This window comes from Eutrigla gurnardus (genome assembly GCF_963514095.1).
Source record: "Eutrigla gurnardus genome assembly, chromosome: 2".
Lineage (NCBI taxonomy): Eukaryota > Metazoa > Chordata > Actinopteri > Perciformes > Triglidae > Eutrigla > Eutrigla gurnardus.
The window spans coordinates 33195749-33211046 of record NC_139916.1 but is presented as its reverse complement, the minus strand read 5'-3'; the positions used below and the strand labels follow the sequence as shown (position 1 = coordinate 33211046).

The 15298-nt window shown below is 39.4% G+C and overlaps 3 protein-coding genes across 3 annotated transcripts; 1 reads left to right on the top strand and 2 right to left on the bottom strand.

Annotated features, from left to right (window-relative positions):
• Positions 1–1592: 1592 nt before the first annotated feature.
• On the bottom strand, positions 1593–12971 carry LOC311026448 (uncharacterized protein). Its single transcript, XM_084030017.1, has 8 exons — positions 12934–12971; positions 12708–12776; positions 12492–12612; positions 3822–3964; positions 3520–3539; positions 3196–3294; positions 3024–3103; positions 1593–1840 (listed from the first exon to the last, which is right to left on the bottom strand). The coding sequence occupies exons 4-8, from the start codon at positions 3855–3857 to the stop codon at positions 1770–1772; spliced, it is 306 nt and encodes a 101-aa protein (XP_083886143.1). The 5' UTR covers positions 3858–3964; positions 12492–12612; positions 12708–12776; positions 12934–12971; the 3' UTR covers positions 1593–1769.
• Positions 5407–7474, top strand: LOC311021344 (uncharacterized protein; the record flags this gene model as incomplete). Its single annotated transcript, XM_084021837.1, has 2 exons — positions 5407–5996; positions 6467–7474. The coding sequence occupies 2 exons, from the start codon at positions 5407–5409 to the stop codon at positions 7341–7343; spliced, it is 1467 nt and encodes a 488-aa protein (XP_083877963.1). The 3' UTR covers positions 7344–7474.
• LOC311021338 (uncharacterized protein) lies at positions 7618–10314 on the bottom strand (the record flags this gene model as incomplete). Its single annotated transcript, XM_084021822.1, has 5 exons — positions 10058–10314; positions 9081–9275; positions 8913–8992; positions 8133–8706; positions 7618–7626 (listed from the first exon to the last, which is right to left on the bottom strand). The coding sequence occupies exons 1-5, from the start codon at positions 10154–10156 to the stop codon at positions 7618–7620; spliced, it is 957 nt and encodes a 318-aa protein (XP_083877948.1). The 5' UTR covers positions 10157–10314.
• Positions 12972–15298: the final 2327 nt, after the last annotated feature.

The window sequence follows — 15298 nt, the reverse complement described above, 5'->3', positions numbered from 1 at the left end:
GCTAAATACATTACAAATACATTAAAAAATAGCTACATTTAAGGCCAGTCCCTGTAAATTAAGGGTTTTTAGTACTTTTTTTTAATGGAATGGCCTCGTTTATCTAGAGTAATTTCCTGTTTAAATATTGTTCTTTTATGTACAATGACATGAAATAATGTATAAAAATGCCATAAATGCATTAAACCAACGATAAATGTCTGCCCATTTACAGTATTAATCTGTCATTTTAAAGAATTACGAGATTTAAAAATGTTCATTGGAAAGTGGAAAAGAAGCAGATTACATTAAAAATACATTTAAAAAAAGCTAGATTTAAGGCCAATCCTGTAAATTAAGGGTATTTAGTAGTCATTTCATGAAACCGTCTTGTCCTTCTACCCTGATTTGCTGCATAATTGTGGTTTCCCCAAGTAAAAAAAACAATGATACAATGTATAAACAAAATATGTACCTTTAATAAAATAGGAATTTCTGCACATTTACAGTGTTATTTTAATGAACTGGACAATGGAAAATTATACACTGTACATCAAAATGCATTAATAGGTATATTTAAAGATAATATCTGTACATTTATAGCATTTAACAATCATTTTAGTAAACTGAACAAATACTGTTAAAAAGTTTAATTTGACAGAAAAACAAGGATAGTAAATCATTACACATTAAAACAGCTAAGGTGATCTCTGTAAATGTAAGGTATTCAGCAGTTACTTTATATAATTGTTCAATATAGTGTTTTACTTCCATGAAAAAATGAAAAGAAATAGGAATATTTCAGTATTTTGTACCCAGTAACACTGGAAAAGCCCCCTCCTATTCTACTGCATGGGCATAAGCAACAATCTATGATCAACTTTTTCAAACACCTGCAGTATAATCATACTGTAATCATCAGTATGTTATATTGAAAAACAAAGCTGTGCAGAACAAAGAAAAATTGAAAATCTGTGACTTATTTTATTTTTGAGTACCATGGAGTTCAAATAGTTACATGATATGGAATATATATATTTCTGGCGGTGGATAGATGGACCATAGTTATTAACAGAAAAGCATTGCAGATTTTTCTATTTTCACAGGCCATGTTTACAATAAGTAAACACTACACCAGTTTTATCCTTTAAAGTGATATTCATAACTTTAATGTTGTACTGTCCATACTGCAAGTCCAAAATATGTCATATATGGACCTGGTTTCATCCAGAAGCCATCAAAAGGGATGTGGAGGGGTAATACATCTCTGATACGAGGTATCCTGAGAGGATAGGCGATGGGGTATATTTTATCCCCGACATCCCATCTCCTAAAATACATCTAAACAGAGCTAAATGTCTCTGGTGGATTAAACCAGTCAACTCAACGTAAAGATGATAAACAAGGATGTCTACATTTGTTATAAGGTCAGTCAACATTGTGTATGTATGGTATGGATTTTTTTTCACCGCAGTGAGAAAGCAACGTATCACTGTGGGATGGCGATTCAAATTTGCATTTACAGACAAATTTACATAGGTTTTAGTAACATATACTAGCAGAATCTACTTATTGCCTGTTACGTGCAATAATAGTAATTTTGAGGCCTTTTTCTCAATGCAAAGAATGTTGGACTCTGTTCTACAATTGTGAAGCACAGGAGCAGCTTATGAAGACGATCAGCAATATTTGGACTTAGGTCATGGCTATTAAACTTTGTAACTATTTCTTGCAAATGAAACAAATGTAAAAATAATTTAAGAATACATTTGGGCAATACATACTGTGCGTCAGATCATTTCAAACTGCCTGTTCACTTGCTTGGCTGCTGGGGCCTCCTTAAATACCTCCGATTGTCCATCTAGGGAGAAAACAGGCATTTGTTTAGACAATCCATGTAAACCTTTTGGCATTTTACAGACAAACATTCATGAGAACTGAAATTATCGTTTCTAATTTGAGTTGCTTTTTTCTTATCATACATTACCAGGGTATATGCAGGAATCCTGAAGTCAATTTCAATACCTTTTTAAAAGACCTTCTCAAAATATTTTAAGACCTCATCGCCACTTCATGCTGTAATCAGCAACATCTTTAACTTACTAAACAGTTGTAGTTTGCAATTAAATCTATAGAGCACAACCATACAACAGAACTCAGATAGCTGGGAAGGAACAAAGCTCAAAAGAATGAACCACACCAAAGGTAAGGATTGAACTGAGGAAGAACTCATATATGGAGAGAGAAATTCCCAAATAGTCAAATTTACACGTGGAGTAATAAGGATTGTTCCAGATGTTCTCGTATAGGCTTTTGGCCTTGAACATTTGATAAGGACTGTATCACGGTTGTGATGCTTTTATCTACACCCTTAACAGATCACAAGGCAATAACAATTAATGTTTGTCTTTTCCCTGATCAATCTGGATTTTAAAAAGTATCTTCTTGGAAAATGAACAGCTCCCTCTTAAATCACAATTGTGGATGATGACTGAATTTTGATTTCGGGTGAACTATCCCTTTCAATGAGGAGAAATTAAAATTAAGTGAGCTGCAAAGCAAATTAGATGACATGCATAAACTGAAAGCAGAGGGGACTTTCGTTAGTTCTAGGCAGAAATGGCAAGAGCATGGTGAGCAATTGTTTAATTGCAATTGCAATCTTTAATTTAGAAAAATCACAAGCCAAATACAACTCTATACTACAGTTAAATAATAATGGAACTGTCACTGAGAATAAAAAGTACATTTAATGTTAATGTTTCCGGTGTAGGAACCGGATCGCAAAAGTTAGCTGTCACAAGATAATATGTAACAAGCTGATCTGGCAGGCTGAGCACGCCTGCACATCATTGTTTTTAATAGTCGTGGGGAGGGGGTGGCCTGCTTAGAGTTTGCAAAAAGCACCTAAAGGACTCTGACTGTGAGAAAAACTCCAAGCCAGCTTTCCTTGTGTCTTTCACTGAGGAGAGGCTACCTGATTTAACTGGAGGGGGACTATGATTCGTTTTCTATTTTGCATGTGTATGTGTGTGTACACTCACTTTTGCTGCGCAAGGTGAAGCATCGAGGAGTGTCTGTTTTCTTAGCCAGAAGACTCATTCTACAGCAGGTCCCGTCAGTGCTAATGGAGAGAGAACCAGGTTATTATTTTAACTAGAGGAATCATCAGGGTTTGTTGATTTGAAAATATATTTCACATTAATCATCACTCACTTCAGGTTGGCACAATTACAGCAGTAAATGTCTGCCTTGTGATCCACAAGCCACTGAGCATTTCTAGCAAAGCCAACAATGTGCCACTTTACTTCCAAACTAAGAGAGAAACAGGAGCAGAAGTAAAAGAGTGATAAATATTCTCTTTCGAGATTACAATCAACACAAAACTCTACTCCTATCAACATTATATTCTTAAAAGTAAGATATGCTCAAGTTAAAACATTAAAAATGTCAATCACAGATCCTGATAACGCTTCTCTATCTAAAATAGATTCATGCAGTTATATACTGAGTTTTACAGAGAAATAAATATGGTCTTACCTTCTCCAGGTCAAAGTCTCCTTTTTTACAGGCATGACATCAATACAAGCAGGCACGCATACACATAGGGGGAAACAGGAGAAAAAAAAAAGTCAGCCTGGCTCTGTCCAGAGCTAATAAAAGCTCACAAATTAACATGTACCAAAAATGTAATTTATCTATACAGTCTTGCTGCACCTCTGGTGGTAATGACAGCCAGTGCATCTCCACTGAGACAGGTAGGAAGTATGTCCATCTGCACAGGCTTTAATTGCAAGCTTGAATCTAGTTTTATAGATTGGAAAAATGTTATTTGTCCTTACCATCTCCATGGAGTAGTCATTATCACTGGGAGTCATCCTCTATTATATATTAAATATATGTAACCCGTCTCCATTTTATGTCTCTGTTGTGTCCCAAGTTGGAAAGGAGACACAGGAGTCAGGACTGGATCTCCAAATCTTTACTTGGCAACTGTGGTGACAAACAAAAACACACAGAAATCGTGAGCTGTGTGTGAGCTAGAAAAGGCTTTTTAACTTATGAAATGTTACAACAAAATAATCAATTTTGCACAGTAAAATAAAAAATTACAAAAAATAACACAAATCCCCCGTGACCCTAAATACAGGATAAGCGGTAGAAAATGGATGGATGGATGGATAACACAAATTGGTCCTTTAGACAGGTTAGTCAATGCTTCAGTATTTAAAGTTCAACAGGAAACACAAAAATAAATGACATCTGTAATTTTGCTTTTTTTTAAATAAATAGATTAAATAATTAGGCAACCAAACTTAATATGGTAACCAGAAAACCCACATTTCACTACCTCAGTTTAACATTTAAATCCAATAGACTAATATCTCATTCAGCAGGCATGCATATAATTTAGCATCAACAATTTGTACAGAGCAAATAGACCCAGAGATTACATGCTTAACATACTAATACGCGCTGACTCGGTGTAGTCACGTGTAAAAAGACAGCCAATTGAGAGCTCCTGCCTGAGTTGTAACTGATATCAGACATTTACAGAGCTATGTACCATTCACTTGCTAATCTGAATATAGACATACAGATTTATTTATTTATTTTCACACACACACACACACACACACACACACACACACACACACACACACATCTGAACACGCAGATCTGAACACACGCGCGAGCGCGCACACACGCACACATCTGAACACGCACAGACAGATCTGAATACGCACACAGATCGTTTTGCAGCAATTATAACTCCATAATTAACACTCAAAACATTATTTAAACACAAACGAACAAACATCTCCACACCTGTGGCGATAGACAGAAATAAACTCTCCTGGTGAAAAAAAGAGCAGACTCTAGCGAGGGAAGACGGCAATGAGCAGGCTAACGTAGCATGCTATAATGCTAGAAAAAGATCTCAAGTCTCTGCGCGACTCATGCAGGACGAGTGGGACATTACAACCCAATTACGACTAACCTCTGGCCATGTTAGAAAAGCCTTTGACCGAAAGCGCGCGTTAACAATTAATACTTTAGCTGCAAAATAAAATGACCTGGCTGCCATCAGTCACTTAGTCACAAAACCATACAAAACGATAGCTATCTGCTAACAATAGCTATCTGCTAACAATAGCTTACGTGGTGGTAGCAATTTATCAGAGGGATGCTAACGTTAGCTTCAAGGCTTTCCACTCGAGGTATGAAAAGGAATTAAAATATCGAAGCAAACTGGAAATAGGCGCCAACTTTGAAATTTGAATCTTCCCTCATCCTATTCGCTTTATGCCAAAGGCTATTGTGACGTACTTCCGCTGAAATGTCAGCCACCGCGATTGCTTCCGGGAGCATAGGCGTCTATTTGTTTTGGTAGGTAGCTGCTACGCTAATGTTAGTTGACAAGACATGAAAAAGTCAACTTTTAAATACCAGAAAGTGTCTGGTACAACTGCGGAACACTGCTGTGTACCACAGTGCCAGGCATCTGCAAAGTACAATTCTGTACTTCGTTTTTTTACTTTTCCGGCCGATGAGGAGCTGAGGCGTAAGTGGATTGTCGCTATCCGCAGGGACAAATTTAGTGTAACGTCTCACACCCGGGTGTGTAGCCGGCACTTCAAAACTGAAGACATCCGTGAACCAGCAGCAGAAACAGGTCGACGGCTGTTGAAAAGGGGCTCTGTTCCTGTATTATTTGAGTGGAACAACTTCTCCCTTCCACCTACAAGACCAGGAGTTTGGGAGAGAAGGGAAAGACCGCCGCCAGAGGATGACCGGGAGGACACACCGGATCACGTAGCATTCGACGTCCTCATGCAACACGACTACGCGTCGAAACCTGAAGCTGCAGTCGTTGATTTGGTGTTGGAGGAAAATACGTCTCTCCGGGAGGAAATTCGCCTGTTACGCCAACAGATCGAGGGCGTTACACTGAGGCAACGGTTTGGCATTCACCGTTTTGCGGCCTCGGACAAGGATATCAGGTTCTTTACAAGGTAAGTCTACTCTAGATATGTAGGCTGAGCCTGTGTGTGTGTGTGTGTGTGTGTGTGTGTGTGTGTGTGTGTGTGTGTGTGTTGGAGATTGTAAAGTACGATCATGTTGTGCTGTAGTGTTAGCTGTAGTAGGTATACTGTGATGTAGTAGTTAGCTGTAGTGGGTATACTGTGATGAACCCCAAATAATACATATCCTTGCCTATTTTAAGTGGGAATACTGAGGTGGTGATGCTTTTTAAGTGGGTATACTTATCACGTAGACTACACCACTGATGTGACGATTGTAAGCAATGAGTCAGGAGCACACTGTATGTAGGGGATTGCAGTATGTGTGTTCTGTCAGAAAAACTCTTGTGGTGTAATAGTAACACCGCCACCCAGGTACATTTAATTAAAGTTATTTGTGTACATTTTGTGTAGTTAATTATGAACAGTTTTTTATCTGTATCTGTATTCCATTTCTTTAGGTTTGCATCATATGATCTACTGATGCGTTTCTGGGGCTTGATTGCAAACTCTCTACCATCCATGGTCAGTGTTCGACAAGCACAGAGAGGAGCTCTCACAGAGTCAAACGCTTCCCATTCCCTGCAGCCCATTGACGAGTTTTTCTTATTTTTGAATTACCTTGCCCTTGGGTCCAAGCAACGGGACCTTGCTGACCGGTACAGTATCCATCAGTCCACGGTCAGCAGAATTATAACAACCTGGAGCAACTTCCTGTTCACAGTACTCGGCTCAGTGAGGATCTGGATACCCGAAGACGAGATACAGAGAAATCTGCCTGCAGACTTTAAGGACTACCCTGACACCACAGTCATCCTTGACTGCACTGAGCTGCGGTGTCAATGCCCATCTTCCCCTCTCCTCCAGAGTGAGGTATTTTCCTCCTACAAGTCCCACTGCACTCTGAAGGGGCTCATTGGGATCGCACCACATGGGCCAGTGACATTCGTCTCCGCGCTGTTTGCTGGGTCTATCAGCGACAAACAGATTACCCGTGAGTCTGGTGTCCTCAGTCTGCTCAAACCTGAGATGGCTGTCATGGTAGACAGGGGCTTCCTCATCAATGACATTGTGCCTTGCAAGGTCTACAGGCCACCCTTCCTCTCTGGCAGGTCTCAGATGTCTGCCTCTGAGGTTACGGAGACACAGGCCATAGCCCGTTTAAGGGTGCATGTTGAACGCTCCATTCGCCGGGTCAAGGAGCACAAGTTCTTTGATTCAGTGATTCCCCTACGGGTTTTTGGGAGCATTAACCAACTCTACACAGTGGCTTGTCTGCTTACCAACTATGAAAATGGGCCACTGGTAAAGGCTTGGGCAAAGAAGCCTGAGGTCTGAGGTCTTTCTAACATGTACATTTAAAAATCTTAATTTTGTTCAAGAATCCTTTTTATAACCCCTTTCAATTCCTTAATCTTATCAGTTTATAGAGTTGAGTGTATATTTGTTTAAATATTGTTATATTTGTTTGTATACACCTTTTGCTACCTTATTAAAATACTTCTTTGGTCAATCTTCTTTTGTTTGGTCTCATTTTTAATTACTGTCTCTTACCTTTTAAAACTTAAGCCATACAAAACACTGAAATGCTTAGATCCAAGTAATTTATTACTCATTGACCCTAAACATTACATCACAAACAAAAACACAATGCAGCAACATTTCACTGATGAGGTTGAAATTTATTTCCTACACAGTAGCTTCAAAAACATTTACACTGCGATCAATTCATTAGTTTGCCAAAAAGGCATTGAGGTAGAAATAAAAAAAGAAATAGTCAACTTTTTCTTTAATGGTTTGTATGACTTCCATGTCACGGGGAATTCTCTGGATAAACATGTCATCTGCTGTGTAAATGACAAAGTCACACCAGTCACACCCAGAAACCAACATTTGTCCCTGGACCTGCCAGTAATAAGGATGGGATTGTCTCAGTGTTTGTGTCCCATCCTTTATCCTAATGTAAGGGCAGTCCACATAGCTAGCTACGTTTGGGCATTTAATTTCTAATAGGCCAAACACTGGCTGCCCCACAGGATCATACACTATCCCATCAGGTGTTGACCCCATCCATGGTGCCTCAGGGTGGATCAGGAACCCACATGGGTAGTGGTTGACCTCCCTTACCTTGCAGTACTCCTCTAGTGCTACAGGCTCCAAGGCAAGACCCCGCCGCATGTCAGCAGTCTGATGACACGATCCCAGAAGCCTTTTTGCAAGGTTCTCAGCAGAGCTTTCCGCCCTGGTGTGGCAAACTTCTCTAAATTTAGTAGATGTGATGCGGCACCTCCTCAGTTGGTGCCACTCAACGCAGGAACTCTGCTCTTGTGTGCTCTTTTCAATTTGGTGTGCTGTCTCAAAAGATGTCACGAGGGATACCAAATGATGGTGCTGGTGTTCAGAAAGTACAAATGAACAGGTAGAGGGTCCGAGTCTGTAATATGACAGTGGCAGCTGTGGGGGAGAAGGGGCATCTGTGTGCGGACGGGTACTGGGGACTGTCCTTATTGGTAGCTGATAGGACAGCACACTTCCCTCCTGCACCGGACCGAACATGGACTCAACCAGAGGAACATTGCTGGATAGCGCCATTACGGTGATCATGGGAGCTTCATCTGCACTAAGTCCATGGTATGCCTCCTGAACTTTTAATGTGGAGATGTCTGGCAGAGGGCAGCTCACTCCTTTATACAAGTTGCTTCTGTGGAAAAAAAGACAAACAAATGTGTTGTAATTAAGAAGTAATAGTAGTAGTAGAAACACATACTTCATACTTAGTATATAGTATATAACTAACTATTATACTATATAGTATATATACTATATATATATATAATATATAATTATATTATTATTATACTATACTTAGTATATAATATATAGTCATAACATCATACTAACACATACCTTATTCCTTCTGCAAGCCTCCTCTCTCTTGGTCTGGCTGATATGATGACCATGTCATTAACTGGACCAGGTTTAATACCCTGCATCAAAATACAAACATGTTTGAGAAACATTCAAGAGATATCCATACTTAATGACAGTCATGAAAGTCATTAAAAGGCTTGCTACCATGGTCCTTGGTTTGTGCCACTTTTGTTCAGTTTCTGTGCAGCTGAACACTGGGGGAACTGATGTAAGCCTCAGCTGGGAGTAGTGCGCCGTCTGGTACAGTAGAGCTGCCACATGACAGCACAAAGCTGTACCTGCCACACAGGTACACTGGCATCTCTCCAACACCACCAGCTTAGAATCCCTTAGCACAATCTGTTACAAACCCAAATATTTGTTAGAAAAAATGTACCAGCTAAAACTGCAATTAAAAACAGACAGCCTTTCACACACTACATTTTGTTAGTGAAACTTTGTTAGTGAACTTTTAAATATGTAAATGATACAGGGATTGATACAATTTAGCCTAGAGTTGACCATGTCAAATGTAATAGGATTGATCAGGATTAATCTCATTTTACTCATTTTAAAATAGCAGTGCAGAATAAGTAACGATAACTTCTAACAAAATCTTGCTTCTGTGGGAGTCATTCATTTTACATTCTTTCTGGTACAACCTGTATTCATATCACATGATATCTCAGGTACCATATGATTAATATAGTGCAATGATTGTGTTTTATCTGTATCTAATTCACAGCAATGATATAACTCACAGAAACATGATTTTGACAAACAGGAACCTGTTTCTTTTGAACCTGAACTGAACTGAACTGAACTGAACTGAACTGAACTGAACCTGCAGGCTGACTTTCCCTTACACTCAGACAGTGAGGCTTCTGGCTTTTCCTCATAGATCGGAAGCACTCCGACCTAACCGTGACCTCTCCTCCTGACTCCTTGTTTGCAACTGTGATTAACATTGAGGTTAGGGTATCGCATTTTCAGAAACACAAATGATTCACGACATTAACCTATCACTCTGCTTACGTTGTTAACACTACTTCTTCACTGTGCTAACTTTGGCTAGTAAAAAGCCAATGAGTGTAGCTTCTATCGTCGTTTGATAAACTCAAAACAGTGGCTTGTTAACTTACCTTCGTAGTTGTGTATATAGCTGGCCACATACAGTTTAAATCCTTTATCTCTTTTTGCCGTTGGTGTCTTTGATGTGGCCTGGATGATTCGGTGAACATCGTTTACCGTTATCCTCGGCAGGTCCTGCAGTGATCTCGTGAAAAACGCCATAGCAGAGAAAACGGGCTCTGGCTAAAGTTAACGTCAACGTAAACCGGAAGTTGTGCTACTGGCTGAAAAGTCCGGAAGCATCCGAACGGAAGTCCGCGGCATATAGGGTATTGTATTAAGTCAAGGGTTAGGGTTAGGGTTAGGGTTATATATATATATATATATATATATTATAATAATAATAATAATAATAATAATCCTGGGGGAACGCTGCTTTTGGGCTGAATAAACTGGATGTATACTTTGTCTTACAACATCCTTGCATGCCTGATTAACAGGCAGGCTCATAGCAGAAGTCAGAAGTTCTGCGTTTGTGAGCTTGTAGATGGGCTATGTTCGATGCAGCATCGAACATAGCTATGACCGTGCAGTTTCCTTGGCAATATTACACCGCAAGTTACATTATGTTAATCTAGTCATACTAGTTAAAGGTATATGTACTGTATTATATTTTACTTATCTTGTGTAACTGTATTGCGCATAGCAGTGGTTGGTATTTACTGGTGGTGCAGGAAGACATGAACCCCCAAAGACTTTTTTACACAAATATTTATTAACTATGTTAAGCCTAGAACCATTCATTTTATTTGAAATTTACTCTTACTCTTAAGTAAAGTACATTTAAAAGCATGTACTTTTGGATACTTAAGTACCTTTAAAAGCAAGTACTTTTTTACTCTTACTCGAGTACCATGTCGACTGAGCTACTTTTACTTGTAACGGAGTAAATTTTGACCAGTAGTATTTGTACTCTTACTCAAGTACTGGGGTCGAGTACTCTTTCCATCTCTGGATATGCATTTGTATTAACATAATATTGTTGGAGGTGTATGTAAACATAATCTGTACTGTAGCCTACTCACATTCCTTTAATTAAATTGTTTTTAAAAAGTAGAAATGTGCATCTCCTAAAGAAAATGATGGATACTGCTGCAGTGTTGTTGCACATTGTAGAAGGTGTAGATGTTGCTAGCTGTTAATTGGTGGTTGTTAAATGATTACACATGGTTCTTATCAAGATTGTGGTAGCCTACTTTTCACAATTTGTTTTGAATTATTATCCCTTTTAAGACAATCAATTATGAAAGAAGAAAGAGCTGTTTATTTTATAAGGTACCATAACAACTAGTCGCCCCTCCACAAATTACATATATCCTGAAAGTAAAGTTGTAACATCAAATGAAACCTGATAGACTTAAAATGAGCTGGGCCCAACTACAGAAGAGGATATGGTATATTTTCGGAACGGTGGGGTGTAACCTGATGAATCACAACTTAGTTTAATGCAGGTGTTATTAAAATCAAACACATTAAATACTTAGTGGCTGCATGGTGGTGTAGTGGGTAGCACTGTCGCCTCACAGCAAGAGGGTCCCGGGTTCGATTCCCGGGTCGGCCAGGGTTCCTTCTGTGTGGAGTTTGCATGTTCTCCCCGTGTGAGCGTGGGTTCTCTCCGGGTTCTCCGGCTTCCTCCCACAGTCCAAAGACATGCAGGATGGGGATAGGTTCATTGATTACTCTAAATTGCCTGTAGGTGTGAATGTGAGCGTGAATGGTTGTTTGTCTCTACATGTCGGCCCTGTGATAGACTGGCGACCTGTCCAGGTGAACCCTGCCTTCGCCCAATGACAGCTGGGATCGGCTCCGTGACCCTAAATACAGGATAAGCTGTAGAAAATGGATGTATGGACATTAAATACTTTATAAATGAGACCAAACAAATGTATTTAGGCAGTTGACACATTATGTCATTTTTATTTCCTCTCATCAGTAAAAACATATTCACATTTTAAATACTAGCTTTGTGCTGGTCATTAGCATCCATCCAAACTAACAAAAAACAGCGCTGCTGCTCAGGGGTATCTCCATGCAAATGATATTCGACGCATGCACTGACTAATAAATAACTACGTGTTTCTCGTCAGATTTTCTGAGTGGTCTGACTCGGTTTTCATTCCAAAGCTGCACAGGTTCTACCATGCTACCATGTTAAGCGATTTGTGAAATAATATATTGTTACTACAAAACGCGTATATAGAGACTTGTTCACACCAGAGCTAAAAGCTCCAAGTTTCAAGTGTGTTTTATTATCTACAGTTGTTGGTGTAACGCAAAATGGTGAATGTCTTTCTATGCCGCTTCTGTAGCCTTTCGTTAACATCAGGGCCGGCCCTGTACATCTGGGGGCCCTAAGCAGGATAAAATTGGGGGCCCTGCCTCACAGTGTATGTATCAAATATTCATAAAACCAGCAAAACCAAATCAGTCCTTAATTGGTCAGACAGATTAGCTGGCCACAGTGCTGGATCGCTCGGAGGTAGAGGAGCAGAGTTCCCGGGGTTGGAAGAAATAGAGGAAGAGGATGTTGGTTGGTCAGCAGCATCATCAGTAGTAACCACTGGAGCTGTGGAGAAGTAGAATTTCTTTAGCCACTTGTGTACACACAATTTAATTTTCCAACAGAGATAAACATATTGTGGCAACAAACAAGAAACTTACCAACTGTATGACTGGAACCAGCCACAGGGGATGAGGATGTGGCAACATGAGGGTCGAATGATGATGGGCCTGATATGAAATAAGAACATTAACATTTGCTGTTATTAGTCGTTTTCTTAATTTTGAAGTCTGTTAGTTTAAAGCATTTTTTATCATAACTAATTCATACATAAGGTCAAGTTGTTGTAAATTAAGATATTTATGATTGACCATTATGGTTACCTACCAGAAACATTTTCTCCTGAGCCAGGTGTTGCTGTAGAGCAGGGGTGTCAAACTGATCCAGTAAAGGGCCGTGTGGCAGCAGGTTTTCATTCCAACCAAGCAAGAACACACCTGATCCAACCAATCAAGGTGTGAAGGCAAATCAGGTAGGTGAATAAGTCGAGTCAGGTGTGTCTCCACCTGAGACAATAAAAATGATTTTACAATTATTGTTTACAGAAAATAGTGCTATAAATTAATGTACGTCCAGGGGGATAGATTGCACAACTATTTACATATAAATTACACTCTGAGTGTTGCTGAGTGTTTTTTTAACACTTAGATACAGTTGATATTGTGACCCTGGCCTGCACAGTATGGAGCAGGTGATTACTGACCCTTTATATTACTGCCTAGACTGAAACTTGAACCATAAATGTATTTTGCATGAACCAAAGATATCTAATCAGCCATTAATAAATGGGTGATTGATCCTTCATCCCCTCACAGGCAAACAGCTGTTATCTTTTCACCGTAAACAGACCTTAAAATCAGCCAGTACATGTTAACTGCAGCAGGCTAGGACATGTAGCAGCTAGCCAGCTAACACACGCACCTGTTAACGACGTTTTAAGTGTCTCATTAAAAAACCGACATGTTTTTCGGCTAAACGTTCATCTGGCAAAAATAACATTACTTAGCCTTACCTTGTCCTTGTTTTTTTTTCATCCTCGACCTTCTTCTTTGTCCTCTTTTCCGCACCTGACGGATATATCCTTTTGGACATCGTAGCTCTCCAAATGCTAATTTTCACCTCCTCGCAAATCGCGTTCTCAGTGAGGGAGGGAGGGGGCCAAGGGGGTGAGGGGGGGAGAGGGGTGGTGCGCGCTCGTTAAGGCTAATTTATGCTCTACGCTAGACACGCATACGGATACGGACGAAGCCTTCTGTCCGTTCTCTGCGTACATTTCGTCCGTATTTCTGTCCGTATCCTGCAAGCTTGCGGATGCGTACCGATACCCGACCAAACGTTGCAGTTCCAACAGAAATCGTGGGGGCAGTGTCGGGCATTGTACACAGAAAGTGCCGTGAATAGCATACACAAATTAAAAAACGTTTTAAAAATGACTGATCCCTGACGCGAGGAAGCGAATGGTGACCGCTAGTCGCTCAGCCGGCATCACCGGTGGACTGTGCGAGTTCCCATGCTTAATGGGAGGAGCCACCCGGCGAAGCCAGTTGTCGAAAGCCCCGACGGACATCCTGATATACTGAAAATGACGTTCGTCGTCAATTTCTGTCATCGGTAAAACCAATGACTGGAATTCTCCGTCCACACTCGGGATGTATTCAGTGGTCTCAAAGACCACCGCCGTCTACAACGCTGCCTGCGATTTTGCCTCCTTCTCAATAGATGCAGGATCATTATCTCCTCCATTGTCCAGTCGCCATGTTTGTTGTTATGATAAACTTATTTTTTTTAAACTTTATTGGAGTAACGTTTTAATGTGAACGACGCCCTAGACGATGTTTTGTTCAACGTCCATTCCAACGTAGAGGACAAAAAAAACAAAAAAAACGTAGAGGACACATGAAAGCATGAGGGCAGCGACGTTTAACGTTGATAACGCACGTCTCTATTTACGCACGAAATGGAAGCATAAATGAGCCTGGAACAACGGGCTTACGTTTACGTATGCGTGTCACGGTCATTGTTGCCAGTTGGAGACGGTTGGACTACTTTCTGTAAAATATTTGTTTGTTTTTTACAGTAGTTTTCAGTGAATTACTTTGATGTATGATGCATGTATGTTTCATTTATACCATTATTTTCCCTTTTAAAAAAACACTTTGAACATGATTAATTACCCGCAATTTTAAGGAAAACATTTTGAATGACTGGTGATTTCTGTAATTTTGTATGTTTTGTTATCATGGAGAGCAATCTGTAAATTAATACCTCAGATTTAATGTAAAATTACATTCCAATCTTTACAAATATAATAAATTGCTATGAAAACATAATATTAACATGATCTTAAATCATGGTAAATTACCTGGAATTTTAATGGCAAAAATGGCAAAATTACTCCCAATATCTCCAAATCTACAGGCATTTCATGGTTTGTTTGAAAGTCAAAACCTTAATATAAAAAAAACATTTTATACAAAATATCAGTGGAATGTGTACGAATACAATACAATAAAAAAAAAAAAAAAAATTAAATTACTCTCAATATCTGTAAATCTACAGGCATTTTATTGTTTAAAAAAGCAAAACATCTGTTAGAATACAGAATACTTTCTGTAAAACTGCAATTTTTAAAGTGCAGTTCCGTAAAATAACATTTTAAATTGTCTTTCTACAGTAATGTACAGTTAAAACG

Excerpts from the sequence above, each read along its gene's own strand:
- LOC311026448 (XM_084030017.1), bottom strand. The coding sequence starts at position 3,857 with ATGACTCCCAGTGATAATGACTACTCCATGGAGATG. Across the intron at positions 3,540-3,821 it reads ATGACTACTCCATGGAGATG|GAGACTTTGACCTGGAGAAG; the intron begins GTAAGGACAAAT and ends CCTGTAAAAAAG. Across the intron at positions 3,104-3,195 it reads TGTAATTGTGCCAACCTGAA|CACTGACGGGACCTGCTGTA; the intron begins GTGAGTGATGAT and ends TCTCTCCATTAG.